The 24,214-nt window shown below is 49.9% G+C and overlaps 1 protein-coding gene across 1 annotated transcript in view; it reads right to left on the bottom strand.

The window, feature by feature from the left end:
• Window positions 1–24,214, bottom strand: part of LOC132827713 (E3 ubiquitin/ISG15 ligase TRIM25-like) — a 103,643-nt gene that overhangs the window by 10,738 nt on the left and 68,691 nt on the right. The window contains exons 8-9 of the mRNA XM_060844398.1: window positions 1,961–2,017; window positions 1,750–1,865 (exon numbers count right to left, since the gene is read on the bottom strand). Coding sequence (XP_060700381.1) covers window positions 1,750–1,865; window positions 1,961–2,017 — 173 coding nt within the window. The remainder of the gene's footprint in view (window positions 1–1,749; window positions 1,866–1,960; window positions 2,018–24,214) is intronic.

The following is a 24,214-nucleotide window of genomic DNA, read 5'->3' as shown; positions in this document are numbered from 1 at the left end:
GATCCCTTTGTGAGCTGAAAATGTGTTGCTGGAAAAGCGCAGCAGGTCAGGCAGCATCCAAGGAGCAGGAGAATTGATGTTTCGGGCATGAGCCTTTCTTCAGGAATGAGGAAAGTGTGCCAAGCGGGCTAAGATAAAAGGTAGGGAGGAGGGACTTGGGGGAGGGGCTTTGGAGATGCGATAGGTATCCTTGTGAACCTGGGGTTGTGTGATTATGGCTGGGGCTGTTGACTTTATCATCGATAACTATCTGGCACCCTTAACCATTTCTGTGATAACATCTCAGGCAGGTCCTGCTGTGTCAAGTCAAGTCCATAGCCATAGACTTCAGAATTAATTGGCCAGAATATTCACTCAAGGGAATGGACAAGGAGAGGTTTATTTCAAACAGATTTAATATGAAGCATTCATAACTAAATCAGAATGGAAGCATCAATACAGGAATGCACTACAGTCAGCCACTCCGGTTTCATAACCCAGCACACCAGCCTTTGTACATTAATACACCTTGTCATCTCATCACCATGCTGTATATACGCTGTGTAATTGTACAGTACACAGCAGGTACACTGACACTCCATGTCGTACTGCATATCTGTGCAGCAAGCCACAATATACTGCACCACTGATGTTGTCACCAATTGAAATTTTGTACCGTCTGCGTTGGAGAATAGAAGCCAGAGGCAAATCCCCTCACCACTGTTAACCATTCATTAACCATTCATTTAAAACTGTAAGAAGGCTGAGTGCAAGAGTTTACGACAGAAGGTACAATCTCAATGACTGGCCAACTAGGGTCGGATGACATTCACTTAAAACACAGTGATACAGCTGAGGATGTGACGCTGACATTAGTAAGAGAGAAGACGCCAACCTAGAGTGAGCATGTGAGGAGAGAGGTCTTAGACACTTCACTAGCGAGTTATATTTGACATGTACAGATATAATATGTAAATAAAGGAGTGTTGCAGCCCATAAGGATGATGTTAATGATGGGGAGCAGTCATCCTTAGGGACAGGGTATGTATAGGCACCCACAGTCAGTGATACTGCAGCCTGGTATCTCAGTGTGTAGAGAGCAGTCTCGGTTTAAGGTACAGGATAAAGCTGACTGACAGAGGACTGGAGGAACACCTCCACAGCCAGGATCTGACATTCAAACAGAGTCCAAGAGACACAGCTGGCAAGGGAAGAGAAGGCAGAACAGGACGCTGGAAAAGGAGAAGGCTCCAAAGGCAGGGAAAATACCTCGGAAGACTTTAAAGCCTCATGACAAAGCAGCAATACTCTGGAGAGGGTCAAAAAAACACAATCAGATATTTCAACATGAGAGAACAGAAAACCCAAGTACTGACTCCACTCAGTCAGTCACTATTGTCCATAGGAATAGCAGCTCTGGGAGAGACCTTCCCATTATCTCAACCATTTGATAACTTGAATGCTGATTTATTGTCACTTGTTCTCTAAAATGAACAACATCGTAAAATACAGTGAAGAACTCCAACTGTCACCACAACCTGGCACCATTTGAATGCTTTAAGAATAAAAAGATAAAGTTGAAAGTCAATCCATCTCTTGTTCCACCAACTGCACCATGAGCCCTGAGCTGGATGACCAATGTTGGAGTCATCACTCTTCAGGTGTCATCGCTTCATCTCTGAGCCCACCTTGCCAATAGGACGTTGATGCCGGGACCCATGTCGGACCCACACTCATCCCGCAACCAAGAGACCCTGGCTCAAGACCTACCAGGACTAGGACACCCAGGTTCGGGCCTACCACAACCAAGCGAATCCGGCTCCTGACCACCACAACCAAGAGACCCAGGTCCGGGCCCACCACAACCAAGAGACTCAGGTCCGGGCCTACCACAACCAGGAGACCCAGGTCCGGGCCTACCACAACTAGGAGAATCTGGCTCCAGACCCACCATAACCAAGAGACGGAGGTCCGGGCCTACCACAAATAGGAGACCTTAGCTCCAGATCCATCACAACCAGGACACCCAGGTCCGGGCCTACAACAACCAGGGGACTCAGGTCTAGGACCACCACAACTGGGAGACCCTGGCTCCAGACCCACCACAACCAGGAGACCCAGGTCCGGGCCTACCACAACCAGGGGACTCAGGTCTAGGACCACCACAACTAGGAGACCCTGGCTCCAGACCCACCACAACCAGGAGACACAGGTCCGGGCCTACCACAACCTGGGGACACAGGTCCGGGCCTACCACAACTTGAAAATTCTGGCTCCAGACCCACCACAACCAAGATTCGGAGGTCCAGGCCTACCACAACTAGGAGAATCTGGCTCCAGGCCAACCACAACCATGAGACCCAGGTCTGGGCCCACCACAATCAGGAGACCCTGGCTCCAAACCCATCACAACCAGGAGACCCAGGTCTGGGCCTACAACAACCAGGGGAGCCAGGTCTAGGGCCACCATAACTAGGAGACCCTGGCTCCAGACCCACCACAATCAGGAGACACAGACCCAGGCCCATCACTGGGCGGCACGGTGGCACAGTGGTTAGCACTGCTGCCTCACAGCGCCTGTAGACCCGGGTTCAATTCCCGACTCAGGCGACTGACTGTGTGGAGTTTGCACGTTCTCCCCGTGTCTGCGTGGGTTTCCTCCGGGTGCTCCGGTTTCCTCCCACAGTCCAAAGATGTGCGGGTCAGGTGAATTGGCCAAGCTAAATTGCCCGTAGTGTTAGGTAAGGGGTAATATGTAGGGGTATGGGTGGGTTGCGCTTCGGCGGGTCGGTGTGGACTTGTTGGGCCGAAGGGCCTGTTTCCACACTGTAAGTCTAATCTAATCTAATCTAATCTACAACCAGGAGATCCTGGCTCTGGGTCTACCTCAACCAAGTGATCTCAGCTCCGTGCCTACCACAACGAGGAGACCCTGGCTCCAAGCCTACCGCAACCAAGAGATCTAGGTCTGGGCCCAGAACAACCAGGAGACTCCATCTTCAGGCCTCCCACAACCAGGAGTTATTGCTTGTTATGGTAGGCTGCATTGCTGATAACCAGGTGCCCCTGGTTTTCACTACCAAACCAGACCAGGCCAGACCATCGGCTCACCAAGAGTCCCACTCAAGTGGCTCTCTTCCACAGTGTTACACACATGGAATACTCACAGTGAGACCAGCAATAGGAATTCAGGAAATGGCAGTGCCAGCGTTACACCGAGCCTATGCTGTACATCCAATAGGTGATGATGTTCTGATAAGACAAGGCTGGAATATGGAGTATGATGCATTGATTAAAGCAGTCAAGCCAATTCAGTGCTCAGGCAGATGTTGGATAAGGCTAAAGATAACACAAAGGTAAGATAAACTGAGAAGAGGCCTAAGCTGGGCTGCTGTGTGAATAGAGTTACACTGAGTCAGTCAGATCTGCCAAGGGTTAAAACTGCAGGAAACCAGGCTCTATCAGATAAGGCATACAAGTGGACAATACATTCGCGATTGTCCACATGCATGGATAAGTCCAAATAAGAAATGCATTTGCACAAAACTCTCAGGATTAGTCACGTACATGCACAATTACAAATAAGGCACACACTTGGCACAGAGACGTGTGTATAAAGAGCCTGAAAAAATCCTTTTGTTCAACAACACTTTGAAGATTAACGTTGTAAGAGAGGTACCCTATGTCAGGAGGGTGTGGTGAAGACATCGAACAGAGTTTCCGCCTGGCCAGTTGCCAATTCTCCTGAGTAATGATGTTTAGATTGAAGTTACAGACATCAGGGTAGTGAAAGACAGTGATTAAAATAGCTCTAGAAGTTAAAAGGACGTGTTATTCGTTTAAGTACTTAATAGATATATTTTTATTTTCTAGAGCTCTAAGTGTGTCTGTTGTATCTTTGTCTATGTATGCATTGTTGTCTCTCAGAGACAGGCAACACAGACACTGGTCAGTGCTGTAGGGAAACACCATGGATTCCTCTGACACAGTTGGATGAGTTGGCATTGTCACCCTCATGAAAACCTGCTGCAATAACAAATGAGCAGGAGTCTGTGTCATTGACCGTACTAGGGTTTCGTAAGATGTGGGTTTGGAAACACAGGCACACGAATCACAGACACTAAAATAAGGACCACCGGCTGCGAGTATGAGCAACCTTCGAACATACTGCACATCAACAGCACCTTTGTCACCTCAAAACTAAGAAAAGGTTGTGCAAAAGTAACATTTCCAGAGAAATGGAAATCATGCAACAAGATAAAAGCTGGTGGTATTACAAAATACAGAACAAAAGGATGAAAGCTGTATTTTAGAGAGAGGCTAGCATGAGTTAACACAGATCCTGGAGCAGCATCATCTCGCAGGTACAGGGATTTGAAACAGAATTTAAATCCATTACTGGAGCTACTGTCCAGTATGGGGAGACAGATTGCAATGGGTTCCCATCTTTTGGGATAGTAATGGTGTGCAGCGATATGGGGGAAAGGCAGGAGACTGGCCCTCATTAACAATCCCAGACTAGATATTGGAACTGATGCAAGCAAAATGGGCTGAATGGCCTCCTCTGCATCACATCGACTCTGCGATTGGCTGAAGTCTGTGAGAGTCAGCACAGTAAATCTAAAACCTGCAGGTGGGTGAGCACATCATCACAAGCTTAACCACAGCAGGATGAAATGTCAGTGAAACATTCTCGAAAGAGGAGGCAGAATACCAGATTGTTGCACAGAAATGTATGTATTCATCTCGGTCTCTTCACTGAGAGGAGAGACAATCCTTCATAATGAGGATGTGAGGGAATTTCGACAAGAATTTCCAAAGCCACTCAAAGGTTGAGGCCAGTTAAAGCAGGAATATCACATTACGCTGCAGGAAGAAACTACAACCGTGAGCTCATACACTCACAGAAAAATTCCTGACCTTTGATGGGGAAATAAAATCTCAGGCAGTCTGATTGAAAGCTGGGGTCATGTCGCTAATGACAGAACTGAGACAATGGTGCTCCGAGCTTAAAAGTGTTCCCAAAGAACAAAGATTGTGTGTGGATCTCACCTCCATTCAACAAAGAGGGTAGAAGGAAACCCATCCGGTTGATAGCTTGTCAAAATTGGCGATAAGCAAGTTTTTCACAAAACTGGGTGTCAATGCTGAGCCCTTTTTAAATTGCATAATATTATATACAAAAGAGCTGTGTTTCAGTTGGTTTCCCAATATACTGCTGGAGGAAGCCATCCTGAACATTCTACAGAAACATATACTCTGAGATTGTTGACTCCAAGAATTACACCAAATGGATTACTGTGCTCAACAATTTGGGATCTCCTCTATGCCAGAGATTTTCCAAAGGACAAGGTCTAGATTCCTGAAAGGGAATTATTTGGCATCTTGACCAAATCCCAGTAAAAGTCCACTGTCCCAGAGGACCATAGTTCTGCTCTCTCATTAGACAGTATCAAATGGTAATAGTTTAACCTGAGGGTCACCATGCCTCAGGGGAGGAGAGAGATTGAGAAAGAGAATCCTTCCTGGCAATCAGGGCGGCACGGTGGCTCAGTGGTCAGCACTGCTGCCTCGCAGCACCAGGCTCCCAGGTTCAATTCCAGCCTCGGGTGACTGTCGGTGTGGAGTTTGCACATTCTCCCTGTGTCTGTGTTTCCTCCCACAATCCAAAGATGTGCAGGTCAGGTGAATTGGCTAAATTGCCCATAGTGTTAGGTGCATTAGTCAGAGGGAACTGGGTCAGGGTAGATTACTCCTTGTAGGGTTGGTGTGGACTGGATGGGCCGAAGGGCCTGTTTCCACATTGTAGGAAACCTAATCATCTCATAATGTGGGATTTGAACTCATCAGCTCTCCAGCAACTGAGCTAACTAACCCTGTTGCTTTGATAAGACTGAAGAGAAGTTTCTTGATATTTTAATGCATTACAAATGAGTGGAATTCGTTACAGTAGCAATGAATCCAGCATCCATGGAACTAGAAGTTGTCTTTATTCAGAGGATGGACCAAAATTTTCAAGTTTGCACAGCTGGATGGGAGGGAGAATTGTGAAGGTATTGGTTGAAGTTATTTATAAGATGCCAAATTGCACTGATAGTGTGGAGTGCTTTTGGGCTCCATATAAACTGGGTAACCCAACTGAGCAATAAAGCTGTGGAGAATATGTTTCTGTAGAATGTTCGGGATAGCTTCCTCCAGCAGTATATTGGGAAACCAACTGAAACACAGCTCTTTTGTATATAATATTATGCAATTTAAAAAGGGCTCATTAATAGTCTTAAGGGTAATTACTAATCTGAACGGTCATGGGACCCGAAACGTCGACTCTAATTTCTCTCCGCAGATGCTGAGTTTCTCCAGCAATTTCTGTTTTTGCTTTAGAATTAGAGGACGTGGTTTACAAATCAGGAAACATCTTTTTTAAGACTGAGATGGGGATTTCTCCACTGGTTGAGGGTTGTGAGTGTTTGATACTGTTTTCGCCAGAAAGTGGTGGAGGCAGGGCCATTGAGTTTTCTTCAGAGTCGTCGACCTTTTTTTAAGGCTGAGGTGAACAGACCCTTTACCAACAAGGGAGTCAGGACGCTGCCGGACCTGCTGAATTTCTCCAGCAATTTTTGCCTTTGTTGCTGATTTTCAACATCTGCAGTTCTTTATTTTCATTTTCATTAATAACCTTGTCATGGATGAACTTTTAGGGTTGAGTGACCATAACATGATAATATTCTCTGAAGCAATGGAGCTAAATTTGAAAAAGGGAGGTAGTTGTGAAAATACAGTAAAAGACACGATTGCACATGGGCAATGGATAAAGCTTAAAGAATTATTCTCTGGCTGACAGCAACTATATAATCCTTCCAGGTGTCACAACCCCAAAGAAAGGTCATATAGCGGTGACTGACAAAGGAAGTTCATAATCATAGAAGATTAAAATAAAAGACCTATAAAAGTTGCCAAACTAACTGTAGGATTGGGAGGTTTTTAGAATAAAGCACAGGAAAACTGAGAAATTATTAGGAAAGAGAGGTTGGATATGAATGCAATCTTCGAGTAAAAAATGAGGTCTGCAGATGCTGGAGATCACAGCTGAAAATGTATTGCTGGTTAAAGCACAGCAGGTTAGGCAGCATCTCAGGAATCCTGCTGTGCTTTAATCAGCAACACATTTTCAGCTATGAATGCAATCTGACAAAAACTTAAAACAGGACTGTAAAGGCTTCTATAGGTATGTAAAAAAATCTTTTTTTTAGCAAAAGATAAACATGGATCCATTAAAGGCAAAATCAGGAGGATTAGTAATGGGGGATAGAGAAATGACAAAGAAGCTAAATAATTGTTTTGTATCTGCTGTCACTAAGGACGATGTGAGAAATCGCCGACATTTAGAGATCCAAGTGACTAGAGAGAATGATGAGTTGAAGGAAATTAGTGATTGGAAGAGTATATTGGATAAATTAGTGAGGCTGAAACATGATAAATCCTTTGAAGCTGATAGCCTTCAGCCAGAGCATTGAAAGGAGTGACGATAGAGATAGCTGATGCATTGGTGATTATCTTCTGAATTCTATAAATTCTGCATGAATCCCTGTTGACTGAAAGTTGGCAAATGTCACCCCACTATTTAAGAAGGAACAAGGAAAAAAATAAAGAGGGAATTATAGACATATTATATTAGGAGTAAGGAAAGTGCCTGAATCCATTAGAAATGATGGGATAGACACTTAGATGACATTCATCTGACTTGGGATAGTTGATGTGCATTTGTGAATAGGGGATCATGCTTAACACACTTATTGGAGTTTTGTGAATTTGTCCCAAAATTGCCAGGGGTGGAGGGTTTGAGTTATAGGGAGAGGCTGAGTAGGCGGGGCTACTTTCCCTGTAGCACTGGAAGCTGAGGGGTGACCTTATAGAGGTTATTAAAATTTATATTAAAAGGTTATATAAAAGGTTATATTAAAATAACCTTATAGAGGTTATTGTGAGTGGCACGGTGGCATAGTGGTTAGCACTGCTGCCTCACAGCGCCTGAGACCTGGGTTCAATTCCCGACTCAGGCGACTGACTGTGTGGAGTTTGCACGTTCTCCCCGTGTCTGCGTGGGTTTCCTCCGGGTGCTCCGGTTTCCTCCCACAGTCCAAAGATGTGCAGGTCAGGTGAATTGGCCATGCTAAATTGCCCTTAGTGTTAGGTAAGGGGTAAATGTAAGTGTATGGGTGGTTTGCGCTTCGGCGGGTCAGTATGAACTTGTTGGGTCGAAGGGCCTGTTTCCACACTGTAAGTAATCTAATCTAAAAAAAACACGAGGGAGTAAAAACAGAGTAAATAGGCAAGAACTTTCCTTGCAGGTTAGGGGAATCCAAAGCGATTAGATTTATGGTGAGAGGGGAAAGATAGAAAAGAGACCTGAGGGGCAACTTTTTCATGTGTGTATGAAAGGAGGAAGTGGTGGAGCCTGGTTCAATTACAACATTTAAAAGGCATCTGGATGGGTATATAAAGAGGGAGGATTTCGAGGGATGTGGGCCAGGAGCACGCAGGTGGGATTTAGTTTATCTTGGGATTATGTTCGGCATGGACTGGTTGGACCGAAGGGTCTACTTCCATGCTGTATGACTCTTTGACTCTACGACTATGGCTCTATGAATAGGAAGGGTTTAGAGTGATATGGGCCAATTGCAAGCAAATGGGACTTGACTAAGATCTGGATCTGTTTCCATGCTGTACATTTCTATGACTCTGTGAGAGCTGATGGATGTCATTCATTTATATTTTCAGAAGGTTTTTAATAAAGTCCCTGACAGGAGGCGAGTTGGAAAGATTAAAGTTCACGTGACAGGTGATAAAGTACTGCCATGGATTAATGATCGGCTAACAGACAGAAAACAGACAACAGGAACAAATGGACTATTCTCGCGTTGGCTGGCTGTGACTAGTGGGGTCACAGTACTTGGCAAGGATCAGTGCTGGCTCTCAGCTGTTCACAATATACATCGACAGTTTGGAATAAGTGTTATGGCAAAAATGTTAAGTGTCTTCAGGAGGATTCGGACAGGCTTCATGACTGGGCATGAGCACAGCAGATGGAATCATAGAGTCCCTACAGTGTGGGAGCAGGCCATTCAGCCCACCAAGTCCACACCTACCCCATGAAGAGCATCCCACCCAGACCCACACCCCCGACCCTATCCCTGTAACCCTGCATTCCCGATGGCTAACCCACCGAGCCTGCACATCCCTGAACACTGTGGGTAATTTCCCATGGCCAATCCACCTAAACTGCATATCTTTGGACTGTGGGAGGAAACTCCCAAAGTAAATCCACGCAGACACAGGGAGAATGTGCAAACTCCACACAGGCAGTTGCCTGAGGATAGAATATAATGTGGTAAAATGTGAGGTTATCCACATGTGTTCCTTACATGGGAAGTGTTTGGACAGTGTAGACGTACAGACGGACCTGGATGTCCTTGTCAATAAATCACTGAAGGCTGACAAGTTGGTGCAGCAAACTATTAGGAAGACAAATGGAATTGTCACAACCTTTGTTGCAAGAGGAATTGAGGACAGGAATAATGATGCCTTGCTTGAGTTGTGTAGGAGTTTGGTTAGACTGGAGTATCGGTGCAGTCTGGTCTCCCTATCTCAGGGAAGATGCCATTGCCACAGAGGGACTGAGACAAGGCTTCGCCAGACTGCGCCCCCTGCAGTTTGGAGCTCTCTTACAAACCGAGGTTAGGCAAGCCGGGTCTGGACTCGAGAAATGAGAGGTAGCCTGACTGAAAGCTACAAAACACTGAAAGGCATAGACAGGATCGATGCAGGTAAGGTGTTTCCCCTGGTCAGGGAGTCGAGAATCACAATTTAAAAATAAAGAGATTCTGTCGGGGTTCACAATTGTGGGTGGCACGGTGGCACAGTGGTTAGCACTGCTGTCTCACAGCGCCAGAGACCCGGGTTCAATTCCCAACTCAGGCGACTGACTGTGTGGAGTTTGCACGTTCTCCCCGTGCCTGCATGGGTTTCCTCCGGGTGCTCCGGTTTCCTCCCACAGTCCAAAGATGTGTAGGTCAGGTGAATTGGCCATGCTAAATTGCCCCTAGTGTAGGGGAATGAGACTGGGTGGGTGCGCTTTGGCGGGTTGGTGTGGACTTGTTGGGCCGAAGGGCCTGTTTCCAAACTGTAAGTAATCTAATCTAACAATGAGGAGGATGGTCTGCCACAGAAAGCCTTTGAGTTGGTTGAAAGGAGAGATTGATTGGTTTCTGCTGACCAGTGGCATGCTAGGTTATAAGGATGTGTAGGTAAGATGTGGATAGAGGTCAGTCCCTATTGGGCCATTTATCACCAGTCAGGAGAATTGTGTATCGTCAGGCAGGGAATTGCAAACACAGCAGTCAGGGTCTCGCCAGGTATGTGTGGGAGCTGCTCACAGTGTCAGCCAGAGGTTGGAATGAAAACAGTCAGACAGTCATCGTGTCTGACAGCACAGAGACAGGCCCTTTGGCCCAAACTGGTCCACACTGTCCACGCTAACCCCATTTCCCTGCACTTGGCCCATATCCTCCTAAACCTTTCCTAGCCGTGTATTTGCCCAAATGCCTTTTAAATGTTGTTAATGTACCCACCTCAACCACTTCCACTGACAGCACATTCCATATGCCTACCACCATCTGTAAAAGAAAAAGGTTGCCCCTCAAGTTCCCTTTTATTCTTTCCCCTCTAACCTTAAACTGATGCCCTCTAGTCCTCTATTCCCTAACTCTGGGAAAAATACTAAATGTATTCACTGTATCCATGCCTCTCATGATCTTACACACCTCTATAAGATCCCCCCCACAGTCTACTACCCTCTAAAGAAAAGAGTCCTCACTTGTCCAACCTCTCCCTATAACTCAAACTCTTGAGTCCAGACACATCTTTGTAAATTTCTGCTGCACTCTTTCCAATTTAATAACATCCTTCCTATAGCAAGGTGACCAAAACTGAACACAATACTCCAAGTGCCACCTCACCAACATCCTGTATAACTGCAACACACCTTCCCAACTTCTATCCTCAATGCCCTGACTGCTGAAGGCCAGTGTATCAAAAGCCACCTTCACTGCCCTGTCTACCTGTGACTCCACTTTCAGAGAACCGTACACCTGAACTCCAAGGTCCCTCTGTTCCACTACACTCCTTAAGACCCTACCATGCACCATGAAACTCCTACCTTGATTTGACTTTCCAAATACAAGCCCTCACACTTATCGATATTAAACTCCAATTGCCGTTTCTCAGCCCACGTTCCCAGCTGATCAAGGTCCTGCTGCAATTTCTGAGAACCTTCCTCACTGTCCATGATACCATCTATTTTAGTGTCATCAGCAAACTTATTAATCAGGCCTTGGACATTCTCATCCAAATCATTGATATAGACAACACACAGCAGTGGGCCCAGCACTGAGCCCTGAGGCACTCCACTAGTCACAGGCCTCCAGTCTGATAGTCCTTCCACTATTACACTCTGCTTCCAACATCAAGTTAATTGTGTATCCAATTTGCCAGCTCCCCCTGTATTCCACATAATCTAACCTTCAGGAGCAGCCGACCATGTGGAATCTTATCAAAGGCCTTGGGGGCAGGGTTGGGGGTAGGGGATTTCATTCAGGAAGTTTCAAGAAGTATTCCTATAGGGGCTGCAGAGCGACCACGCCCAGAAGGGGTGGGATGAGTATATATAGAGTTGGGACAAGGAAAGTGAGGGGGGAAATTCAAAGTGTGTGTGAAGGGGGAACAGCATTGGAGGGCGCATCAGGCAACAGGGTGGGTTTAGTGGCAGAGATCACCCTCATGGTCTCCACAGGGAGTACACAGAGGAACAGGTGGGCGTCATCAAGGTATAATGCCAGGGCACATCCGCAGGGAGGTCAATGTGATGGCTCTCCACATGGGTCGATGGATTGGAATGGGATGATGGGGTCATGTGAGGTAAGAGGTGACATGGAGACTTGGGTAGGGCAGCACCTGGCAACTGGGAGGAACCGGTGCTATTGGTCAAAAAATGTGGTGCTGGAAAAGTACAGTCAGGTAGCATCCAAGGAGCAGGAGAATTGACCTTTCGGGCATAAGGCCTTCATTAGGCTGTGCTTTTCCAGCACCACACCTTTTGACTCCGATCCCCAGCATGTACAGCCTTCACTTTCTCCCAGCGCTAATGGTGCCTGCCTTGAGCTGCCATCACATTCTGGACCCAGGGTGCTGCTGGGGAATGGCTGGAGCAGAGTGGAAGGGCAGGATTCACGTTTGCCGGATGCAATAACGCTGCACGAAGCAGCCATCGGCAAAGCCCAGCAACATTAACTCTTCAATCAATTCCGTCGCCCATGGGCTGTGCAGGCAGAGTGACGGGGCCTCCAGCTCAGATGCTGGTCCGTGTTCTACATGTGATTGGTGAGTGCAGATTGAACCGGTGGAGGTGAGCAGCAATGACATGAGAAAATGTATCAGAGTTGCTGCAGTGAGTGAGGACCTTGGTGTTAGTGTGGAGCCGAAACGATCTGCATCATCACTTCAGTGTGAGGCAAGCTGCAGATGGCACTTGCAGTGTGTCAGCCCAATGCCCGCGGTAAACCAACAGAAAGAAATGAACAGCATTGACACAGAGCTCAGTCCACAACGAAACTCCAAACAGGCTTTCAGGCAAGGCAATCACACCGCCCATGATTCCGTGACAGTAACTATGCAGCACTCACATTCATCAACAACATGAAAAACTGCTCCATTCACAAAGGGATTCATAAAGGCAGGGATTCAGAGTATCAGCCAGTCAGACAGTGCAGAGGCAGTGAGTGTGAGGACAGTGAGTGTGGGGACAGTGAGTGTGAGGACAGTGAGTGTGGGGACAGTGAGTGTGGGGACAGCGAGTTGGAGTCAGTGAGTGTGCGTCAGTGAGTGTGAGTCAGTGAGTGTGGGGTCAGTGAATGAGCATCAGTGACTGTGAGTCAGTGAGTGTGGGGTCAGTGAATGTGAGGTCAGTGAGTGTGAGGTCAGTGAGTGTGAGGTCAGTGAGTGTGAGGACAGTGAGTGTGAGTCTGTGAGTGTGGGGTCAGTGAGTGTGAGGACAGTGAGTGTGAGTCATTGAGTGTGGGGACAGTGAGTGGGCGTCAGTGACTGTGAGGTCAGTGAGTGTGAGGACAGTGAGTGTGAGTCAGTGAGTGTGGGGTCAGTCAGTGCAGAGGCAGTGGGAGGGGTTAGTGAATGTGGGGACAGTGAGTGTGGGGTCAGTGAGTGTGAGGTCAGTGAGTGTGAGGTCAGTGAGTGTGGGGTCAGTGAGTGTGAGGTCAGTGAGCGTGGGGTCAGTGAGTGTGGGGTCAGTGAGTGTGAGGTCAGTGAGTGTGGGGTCAGTGAGTGTGGGGACAGTGAGTGTGAGGTCAGTGAGCATGGGGTCAGTGAGTGTGGGGTCAGTGAGTGTGAGGTCAGTGAGCATGGGGCCAGTGAGTGTAGGGACAGTGAGTGTGAGGTCAGTAAGTGTGAGTCAGTGAATGTGGGGTCAGTGAGTGTAGGGACAGTGAGTGTGGGAACAGTGAGTGTGAGATCAGTGAGCGTGGGGTCAGTGAGTGTGGGGTCAGTGAGTGTGAGGCCAGTGAGCATGGGGTCAGTGAGTGTAGGGACAGTGAGTGTGAGGTCAGTGAGTGTGGGGTCAGTGAGTGTGAGGTCAGTGAGTGTGAGTCAGTGAATGTGGGGTCAGTGAGTGTGAGGACAGTGAGTGTGGGTCAGTGAGTGTGAGTCAGTGAGTGTGGGGACAGTGAGTGTGGGGACAGTGAGTGTGAGGTCAGTGAGTGTGAGGACAGTGAGTGTGAGTCAGTGAGTGTGGGGTCAGTCAGTGCAGAGGCAGTGGGAGGGGTTAGTGAATGTGGGGACAGTGAGTGTGGGGTCAGTGAGTGTGGGGACAGTGAGTGTGGGAACAGTGAGTGTGGGGACAGTGAGTGTGAGGTCAGTGAGTGTGAGGACAGTGAGTGTGAGTCAGTGAGTGTGGGGTCAGTCAGTGCAGAGGCAGTGGGAGGGGTTAGTGAATGTGGGGACAGTGAGTGTGGGGTCAGTGAGTGTGGGGACAGTGAGTGTGGGAACAGTGAGTGTGAGGACAGTGAGTGTGGGTCAGTGAGTGTGAGTCAGTGAGTGTGGGGACAGTGAATGTGGGGACAGTGAGTGTGAGGACAGTGAGTGTGGGGACAGTGAGTGTGGGGACAGCGAGTTGGAGTCAGTGAGTGTGCGTCAGTGAGTGTGAGTCAGTGAGTGTGGGGTCAGTGAATGAGCATCAGTGACTGTGAGTCAGTGAGTGTGGGGTCAGTGAATGTGAGGTCAGTGAGTGTGAGGTCAGTGAGTGTGAGGTCAGTGAGTGTGAGGACAGTGAGTGTGAGTCTGTGAGTGTGGGGTCAGTGAGTGTGAGGACAGTGAGTGTGAGTCATTGAGTGTGGGGTCAGTGAGTGGGCGTCAGTGACTGTGAGGTCAGTGAGTGTGAGGACAGTGAGTGTGAGTCAGTGAGTGTGGGGTCAGTGAGTGTAGGGTCAGTGAGTGTGAGGTCAGTGAGTGTGGGGTCAGTGAGTGTGGGGACAGTGAGTGTGAGGTCAGTGAGCGTGGGGTCAGTGAGTGTGGGGTCAGTGAGTGTGAGGTCAGTGAGCATGGGGCCAGTGAGTGTAGGGACAGTGAGTGTGAGGTCAGTGAGTGTGAGGTCAGTGAGTGTGAGGACAGTGAGTGTGAGTCTGTGAGTGTGGGGTCAGTGAGTGTGAGGACAGTGAGTGTGAGTCATTGAGTGTGGGGTCAGTGAGTGGGCGTCAGTGACTGTGAGGTCAGTGAGTGTGAGGACAGTGAGTGTGAGTCAGTGAGTGTGGGGTCAGTCAGTGCAGAGGCAGTGGGAGGGGTTAGTGAATGTGGGGACAGTGAGTGTGGGGTCAGTGAGTGTGAGGTCAGTGAGTGTGAGGTCAGTGAGTGTGGGGTCAGTGAGTGTGAGGTCAGTGAGCGTGGGGTCAGTGAGTGTAGGGTCAGTGAGTGTGAGGTCAGTGAGTGTGGGGTCAGTGAGTGTGGGGACAGTGAGTGTGAGGTCAGTGAGCGTGGGGTCAGTGAGTGTGGGGTCAGTGAGTGTGAGGTCAGTGAGCATGGGGCCAGTGAGTGTAGGGACAGTGAGTGTGAGGTCAGTAAGTGTGAGTCAGTGAATGTGGGGTCAGTGAGTGTAGGGACAGTGAGTGTGGGAACAGTGAGTGTGAGATCAGTGAGCGTGGGGTCAGTGAGTGTGGGGTCAGTGAGTGTGAGGCCAGTGAGCGTGGGGTCAGTGAGTGTAGGGACAGTGAGTGTGAGGTCAGTGAGTGTGGGGTCAGTGAGTGTGAGGTCAGTGAGTGTGAGTCAGTGAATGTGGGGTCAGTGAGTGTGAGGACAGTGAGTGTGGGTCAGTGAGTGTGAGTCAGTGAGTGTGGGGACAGTGAGTGTGGGGACAGTGAGTGTGAGGTCAGTGAGTGTGAGGACAGTGAGTGTGAGTCAGTGAGTGTGGGGTCAGTCAGTGCAGAGGCAGTGGGAGGGGTTAGTGAATGTGGGGACAGTGAGTGTGGGGTCAGTGAGTGTGGGGACAGTGAGTGTGGGAACAGTGAGTGTGGGGACAGTGAGTGTGAGGTCAGTGAGTGTGAGGACAGTGAGTGTGAGGACAGTGAGTGTGAGTCAGTGAGTGTGGGGTCAGTCAGTGCAGAGGCAGTGGGAGGGGTTAGTGAATGTGGGGACAGTGAGTGTGGGGTCAGTGAGTGTGGGGACAGTGAGTGTGGGAACAGTGAGTGTGAGGACAGTGAGTGTGGGTCAGTGAGTGTGAGTCAGTGAGTGTGGGGACAGTGAATGTGGGGACAGTGAGTGTGGGGTCAGTGAGTGTGGGGACAGTGAGTGTGGGGACAGTGAGTGTGATTCAGTGAGTGTGGGGTCAGTGAGTGTGAGTCAGACAGTGTGGGGTCAGTGAGTGAGCGTCAGTGAATGTGAGATCAGTAAGTGTGAGGTCAGTGAGTGTGAGGACAGTGAGTGTGAGTCAGTGAGTGTGAGGACAATGAGTGTGGGGCCAGTGAGTGTGGGGCCAGTGATTGTGGGGCCAGTGAGTGTGAGGATAGTGAGAATGTGGAGAAAGTGAGAGTGGGGTCAGTGAGTGTGACTCAGTGAGCGTGCATCAGTGAGTGTGTGTCAGTTAGTGTGGGGACAGTGAATGTTGGGTCAGTGAGTGTGAGGTCAGTGCGTGTGAGGACAATGAGTGTGGGCCAGTGAGTGTGGGGCCAGTGAGTGTGAGGATAGTGAGTGTTGGGTCAGTGAGTGTGAATCAGTGAGTGTGAGGTCAGTGAGTGAGCATCAGTAAGTGTGAGGACAGTAAGTGTGAGGACAGTGAGTGCGGGGTCAGTGAGTGTGAGGTCAGTGAGTGTGAAATCAGTGAATGTGGGGACAGTGAGTGTGAGGTCAGTGAGTATGAGGTCAGTGAGTGTGAAGTCAGTGAGTGTGACTCAGTGAGTGTGGGGTCAGTGAGTGTGAGGACGGTGAGTGTGGGGACAGTGAGTGTGAGGTCAGTGAGTGTGAGGACAGTGAGTGTGAGGTCAGTGACTGTGGGGTCAGTGAGTGTGAGTCAGTGAGTGTGAGGTCAGTGAGTGAGTGTCAGTGAGTGTGAGGACAGTAAGTGTGGGGTCAGTGAGTGAGAGGATAGTGAATGTAGGGTCAGTTAATGTGAGATCAGTGAGTGTGAGGTCAGTGACTGTGAGGACAGTGAGTGTGAATCAGTGAGTGTGAGGTCAGTGAGTGAGAAGTCAGTGAATGCGGGGACAGTGAGTGTGGGGTCAGTGATTGTGACTCACTTAGTGTGAGGATAGTGAATGTGGGCACAATGAGTGTGAGGTCAGTCAGTGTGAGGACAGTGAGTGTGGGTTCAGTGAGTGTGAAGTCAGTGAATGTGGGGACAGTGAGTATGAGGTCATTTAGTGTGTGGACAGTGAGTGTGGGAACAGTGAGTGTGAAGTCAGTGAGTGTGAGGACAGTGAGTGTGGGGTCAGTGAGTGTGACTCAGGGAGTGTGGGGACAGTGAGTGTTGGGTCAGTGAGTGTGAGTCAGTGAGTGTGACTCAGGGAGTTGGGGACAGTGAGTGTGAGGTCAGTGAGTGTGGGGACAGTGATTGTGTGGTCAGTGAGCGTGTCTCAGTGAGTGTGCGTCAGTGAGTGTGAGTCAGTTAGTTTGAGGAGAGTGTGTGTGGGGGCAGTGAGTGTGAGTCTGTGAGTGTGAGGCAGTGACTGTGGGGACAATGAGTATGGGTCAGTGAGTGCGGGGACACTGAGTGTGAGTCAGTTAGTGTGAGGACAATGAGTGTGGGGACATTGAGTGTGAGTCTGTGAAGGTGGGCCAGTGAGTGTGAGGACAGTGAGTGTGAGGACAGTGAGTGTGAGGACAGTGAGCGTGTGGACAGTGACTGTGAGTCAGTGAGTGTGTGTCATTGAGTGTGAGTCAGAGAATGTGGGGTCAGTGAGTGTGAGGTCAGTGAGTGTGAGTCAGTGAATGTGGGGTCAGTGAGTTTGAGGTCAGTGAGTGTGACTCAGTGAGTGTGCATCAGTGAGTGTGAGTCAGTTAGTGTGAGGACAATGAGTGTGGGGAAAGTAAATGTGACTCAGTGAGTGTGGGGTCAGGGAGCGTGGGGTCAGTGAGTGTGAGTCAGTGGTGTAGGGACACTGAGTGTGAGTCAGTAAGTGGGGGGAAAGTGAGTGTGGGGTCAGTGCGTGTGACTCAAAGAGTGTGGGGACAGTGAATGTGGGATCAGTCAGTGTGAGTCAGTGAGTGTGGGGACAGTGAGTTTGGGTTGAGTGAGTATGACTCAGTGAGTGTGCATCAGTGAATGTGAGTCAGTTAGTGTGAGGACAGTGAGTGTGGGGACAGTGAGTGTGAGATCAGTGAGTGTGGGGACAGTGAGTTTGGGTTGAGTGAGTGTGAGGATAGTGAGTGTGCGTCAGTGAATGTGAGTCAGTTAGTGTGAGGACAGTGAGTGTGGGGACAGTGAGTGTGAGATCAGTGAGTGTGGGGACAGTGAGTTTGGGTTGAGTGAGTGTGAGGATAGTGAGTGTGCGTCAGTGAATGTGAGTCAGTTAGTGTGAGGACAGTGAGTGTGGGGACTGTGAGTGTGAGGTCAGTGAGTGTGGGGACAGTGAGTGTCGGGGCAGTGAGTGTGGAGTCGGTGGGTGTGGGGTCAGTGAGTGTGACTCAGGGAGTGTGGGACAGTGAGTGTGAGGTCAGTGAGTGTGAGTCAGTGAGTGTGGGTTCAGTGACTGTGAGGAAAATGAGTGTGGGGTCAGTGAGTGGGGATAGTGAGAGTGAGTCTGTGAGTGTGAGTCAGTGAGTGTGGGTCAGTGAGTGTGAGCCAGTTAGTGTGAGGACAGTGAGTGTGGGGAGAGAGAGTGTGAGTCAGTGAGTGTGAGTCAGTGACTGTGAGGACAGTGAGTGTGGGGAGAGTGAGTGTGGGGACAGTGAGTGTGAGTCAGTTAGTGTGAGGACAGTGAGTGTGGGGATAGTGAGTGTGAGTCAGTGTGAGGACAGTGAGTACAGAGAGTGTGGGGATAGTGAGCGTGAGTCAGTGAGTGGGGGACAGTGAGTGTGAGTCTGTGAGTGTGGGGACAATGAGTGTGAGTCAGTTAGTGTGAGGACAGTGAGTGTGGGGACAGAGAGTGTGAGTCAGTAAGTGTGAGTGTGAGGACACTGAGTGTGTGGAGAGTGTGTGTGGGGACAGTGAGTGTGAGTCAGTTAGTGTAAGGACAGTGAATGTGGGGATAGTGAGTGTGAGTCAGTGTGAGGACAGTGAGTGTGGGGATAGAGAGTGTGGGGACAGTGAGTGTGAGTCAGTGAGTGTGTGGACAGTGAGTGTGGGGTCAGCAACTGTGAGGGCAATAAGTGTGTGGTCAGTGAGTGGGGGACAGTGAGTGTGATTCTGTGAGTGTGAGTGTGTGAGTGTGGGTCAGTGTGTGTGAGACAGTGAGTGTGAGGACAGTGAGTTGAGACAGTGAGTGTGGGGTTGATGAGTGTGATTCAGTGAGTGTGCGTCAGTGAGTGTGAGGGCAGTGAGGGTGGGGAGGGTGAGTGTGGAGACAGTGAGTGTGAGTCAGTTAGTGTGAGGACAGTGAGTGTGGGGACAGTGAGTGCGACTCAGCGAGTGTGGGGTCAGTGATGTGATTCAGTGAGTGTGGGGACTCACTGACTCACACTCACTATCCTCACACTCACTGGCTCACACTCACTGACTGACACTCACTGTCCCAACACTCAACAGTCCCCACAATCACTGAAGCACACTCACTGACTCCAGACTCACTGGCCCCACATTCACTGACTCACACTCACTGTCTCCACACTCACTGTCCTCACCCTCACTGAGTCCAGACGCAGTGAGTGTGAGTCAGTGAGTGTGGGGACAGCGTGTGTGGGGACAGTGTGTGTGATTCAGCGAGTGTGAGTCAGTGAGTGTGAGTCAGCGAGTGTGGGATAGTGAGTGTGGGGACAGTGAGTGTGAGTCAGTGAGTGTGGCGACTGTGAGTATGGAGTCAGTGAGTGTGAGGACAGTGAGAGTGGGGTCAGTGAGTCAGTGAGTCAGTGAGAGTGAGTCCGTGCTTGTGATGTGAATGCGTGTGGTGACAGTGAGTGTGAGTCAGTGAGTGTGGGGACGGTGAGTGTAAGTCAGTGAGTGGGTGAAAGTGAGTGTGAGGACAGTGTGTGTGAGTCAGTGAGTGTGAGTCAGTGAGTGTGGATCAGTGAGTGTGAGTCAATGAGTGTGGGGACAGTCAGTGTGGGGTCAGTGAGAGTGAGTCAGTATGTGTGGGGACAGCGAGTGTGCATCAGTGAGTATGGGGACAGTGAGTCTGGGGACAGTGAGTGTGGGGTCAGTGAGTGTGAGTCAGTGTGTGGGGGATCAATGAGTGTGCAGACAGCGAGTGTGAGTCAGTGAGTGTGGGGACAGTCAGTGGTGGGACAGTGAGTGTGAGTCAGTGGGTGTGCAGACAGTGAGTGTTAGTGAATGTGAGGACAGTGAGTTTGGGACAGTGAGTGTGAGTCAGTGAATGTGCGTCAGTGATTGTGGGGACAGTGAGAGTGGGGACAGTGAGTGTGGGGACAGTGAGTGTGGGGACAGTGAGTGTGAGTCAGTGAGTGTGGGGACAGTGAGTCTGGAGTCAGTGAGTGTGCTTCAGTGATTGTGGGGACAGTTGAGTGTTGGGACAGTGAGTGTCAGTCAGTGAGTGTGAGCCAGTGAGTGTGAGGATAGTGAGTGTGAGTCAGTAACTATGGCGACAGTGAGTCTGGAGTCAGTGAGAGTGAGGACAGTGAGACTGGGGACAGTGAGTGTGGGGACAGTAAATGTGAGTCAGTGTTTGGGGGTCAACGAATGTGCGGACAGTGAGTGTGAGTCAGTGAGTGTGGGGACAGTGAGTGTGAGTCAGTTAGTGTGAGGACAGTGAGTGTGGGGACAGTGAGTGTGACTCAGTGAATGTGGGGACAGTGAGTGTGAGACAGTGAGTGTGGGGTCACTGAGTGTGATTCAGTGAGTATAAGTCAGTGAGTGTAGGTCAGTGAGTGTGAGCCAGTGAGTGTGAGGATAGTAAGTGTGAGTCAGTGAGTAAGGTGACTGTGAGTCGGGAGTCAGTGAGTGTGAGGACAGTGAGAGTGGGGACAGTGAGTGTGCGGTCAGTGAGTGTGAGTCAGTGATTGTGGGGACAGTGAGTGTGGGACAGTGAGTGTCAGTAAGTGAGTGTGAGACAGAGAGTGTGAGGATAGTGAGTGTGAGTCAGTGAGTATAGTGACTGTGAGTCTGGAGACAGTGAGTGTGAGAGTGCGTCAGTGAGTGTGGGGACAGTGAGTGTGAGTCAGTCAGTTTAGAGACAGTGAGTGTGAGGACAGTGTGTGTGAGGACAGTGTGTGTGAGTCAGTGAGTGTGGGGTCTGTGAGTGTGAGTCAGTGATTGTGGGACAGTAAGTGTGGAGTCAGTTGGTGGGGGACAGCGATTTTGAGGCAGTGAGTGTGAGTCAGTGAGTGTGGGGACGGTGAGTGTGAGTCAGTGAGTGGGTGAAAGTGAGTGTGAGGACAGTGTGTGTGAGTCAGTGAGTGTGAGTCAATGAGTGTGGATCAGTGAGTGTGAGTCAATGAGTGTGGGGACAGCGAGTGTGGGGACAGCGAGTGTGCATCAGTGAGTATGGGGACAGTGAGTCTGGGGACAGTGAGTGTGGGGTCAGTGAGTGTGAGTCAGTGTGTGGGGGATCAATGAGTGTGCAGACAGTGAGTGTGAGTCAGTGAGTGTGGGGAAGCGAGTGTGCATCAGTGAGTATGGGGACAGTGAGTCTGGGGACAGTGAGAGTGGGGTCAGTGAGTGTGAGTCAGTGTGTGGGGGATCAATGAGTGTGCAGACAGTGAGTGTGCTTCAGTGATTGTGGGGAATGTTGAGTGTTGGGACAGCGAGTGTCAGTCAGTGAGTGTGAGCCAGTGAGTGTGAGGATAGTGAGTGTGAGTCAGTGAGTATGGCGACAGTGAGTCAGGAGTCAGTGAGAGTGAGGACAGTGAGACTGGGGACAGTGAGTGTGTGGACAGTGAATGTGAGTCAGTGAATGTGGGGTCAGTGAGTGTGAGGGCAGTGAGTGTGGGGAGAGTGAGTGTGGGGACAGTGAGTGTAAGTCAGTGAGTGTGGGGACAGTGTGTGTGGGGACAGTGTGTGTGAGTCAGTGAGTGTGAGTCAGTGAGTGTGAGTCAGTGAGTGTGGGACAGTGAGTGTGGGGACAGTGAGTGTGAGTCAGTGAGTGTGGCAACAGTGAGTATGGAGTCAGTGAGTGTCCGTCAGTGAGTGTAAGTCAGTGAGTGTGGGGACAGTGTGTGTGGGGACAGTGTGTGTGAGTCAGTGAGTGTGAGTCAGTGAGTGTGAGTCAGTGAGTGTGGGGCAGTGAGTGTGGGGTCAGCGACTGTGAGGACAATAAGTGTGTGGTCAATGAGTGGGGGACAGTGTGTGTGAGTCAGTGACTGTGAGTCAGTGAGTGTGAGTCAGTGAGTGTGGGACAGTGAGTGTGGGGACAGTGAGTGTGAGTCAGTTAGTGTGGTGACAGTGAGTATGGAGTCAGTGAGTGTGAGGACAGTGAGAGTGGGGTCAGTGAGTCCGTGAGTCAGTGAATGTGAGTCCGTGGTTGTGGTGTGAATGAGTGTGGTGACGGTGAGTGTGAGTCAGTGTGAGGACAGTGAGTACAGAGAGTGTGGGGATAGTGAGCGTGAGTCAGTGAGTGGGGGACAGTGAGTGTGAGTCTGTGAGTGTGGGGACAATGAGTGTGAGTCAGTTAGTGTGAGGACAGTGAGTGTGGGGACAGAGAGTGTGAGTCAGTAAGTGTGAGTGTGAGGACACTGAGTGTGTGGAGAGTGTGTGTGGGGACAGTGAGTGTGAGTCAGTTAGTGTAAGGACAGTGAATGTGGGGATAGTGAGTGTGAGTCAGTGTGAGGACAGTGAGTGTGGGGATAGAGAGTGTGGGGACAGTGAGTGTGAGTCAGTGAGTGTGTGGACAGTGAGTGTGGGGTCAGCAACTGTGAGGGCAATAAGTGTGTGGTCAGTGAGTGGGGGACAGTGAGTGTGATTCTGTGAGTGTGAGTGTGTGAGTGTGGGTCAGTGTGTGTGAGACAGTGAGTGTGAGGACAGTGAGTTGAGACAGTGAGTGTGGGGTTGATGAGTGTGATTCAGTGAGTGTGCGTCAGTGAGTGTGAGGGCAGTGAGGGTGGGGAGGGTGAGTGTGGAGACAGTGAGTGTGAGTCAGTTAGTGTGAGGACAGTGAGTGTGGGGAGAGTGAGTGTGGAGACAGTGAGTGTGAGTCAGTTAGTGTGAGGACAGTGAGTGTGGGGACAGTGAGTGCGACTCAGCGAGTGTGGGGTCAGTGATGTGATTCAGTGAGTGTGGGGACTCACTGACTCACACTCACTATCCTCACACTCACTGGCTCACACTCACTGACTGACACTCACTGTCCCAACACTCAACAGTCCCCACAATCACTGAAGCACACTCACTGACTCCAGACTCACTGGCCCCACATTCACTGACTCACACTCACTGTCTCCACACTCACTGTCCTCACCCTCACTGAGTCCAGACGCAGTGAGTGTGAGTCAGTGAGTGTGGGGACAGCGTGTGTGGGGACAGTGTGTGTGATTCAGCGAGTGTGAGTCAGTGAGTGTGAGTCAGCGAGTGTGGGATAGTGAGTGTGGGGACAGTGAGTGTGAGTCAGTGAGTGTGGCGACTGTGAGTATGGAGTCAGTGAGTGTGAGGACAGTGAGAGTGGGGTCAGTGAGTCAGTGAGTCAGTGAGAGTGAGTCCGTGCTTGTGATGTGAATGCGTGTGGTGACAGTGAGTGTGAGTCAGTGAGTGTGGGGACGGTGAGTGTAAGTCAGTGAGTGGGTGAAAGTGAGTGTGAGGACAGTGTGTGTGAGTCAGTGAGTGTGAGTCAGTGAGTGTGGATCAGTGAGTGTGAGTCAATGAGTGTGGGGACAGTCAGTGTGGGGTCAGTGAGAGTGAGTCAGTATGTGTGGGGACAGCGAGTGTGCATCAGTGAGTATGGGGACAGTGAGTCTGGGGACAGTGAGTGTGGGGTCAGTGAGTGTGAGTCAGTGTGTGGGGGATCAATGAGTGTGCAGACAGCGAGTGTGAGTCAGTGAGTGTGGGGACAGTCAGTGGTGGGACAGTGAGTGTGAGTCAGTGGGTGTGCAGACAGTGAGTGTTAGTGAATGTGAGGACAGTGAGTTTGGGACAGTGAGTGTGAGTCAGTGAATGTGCGTCAGTGATTGTGGGGACAGTGAGAGTGGGGACAGTGAGTGTGGGGACAGTGAGTGTGGGGACAGTGAGTGTGAGTCAGTGAGTGTGGGGACAGTGAGTCTGGAGTCAGTGAGTGTGCTTCAGTGATTGTGGGGACAGTTGAGTGTTGGGACAGTGAGTGTCAGTCAGTGAGTGTGAGCCAGTGAGTGTGAGGATAGTGAGTGTGAGTCAGTAACTATGGCGACAGTGAGTCTGGAGTCAGTGAGAGTGAGGACAGTGAGACTGGGGACAGTGAGTGTGGGGACAGTAAATGTGAGTCAGTGTTTGGGGGTCAACGAATGTGCGGACAGTGAGTGTGAGTCAGTGAGTGTGGGGACAGTGAGTGTGAGTCAGTTAGTGTGAGGACAGTGAGTGTGGGGACAGTGAGTGTGACTCAGTGAATGTGGG

Source organism: Hemiscyllium ocellatum, chromosome 25 (genome assembly GCF_020745735.1).
Source record: "Hemiscyllium ocellatum isolate sHemOce1 chromosome 25, sHemOce1.pat.X.cur, whole genome shotgun sequence".
Classification (NCBI taxonomy): Eukaryota; Metazoa; Chordata; class Chondrichthyes; order Orectolobiformes; family Hemiscylliidae; genus Hemiscyllium; species Hemiscyllium ocellatum.
This window is presented reverse-complemented; position numbering and strand designations above follow the sequence as displayed.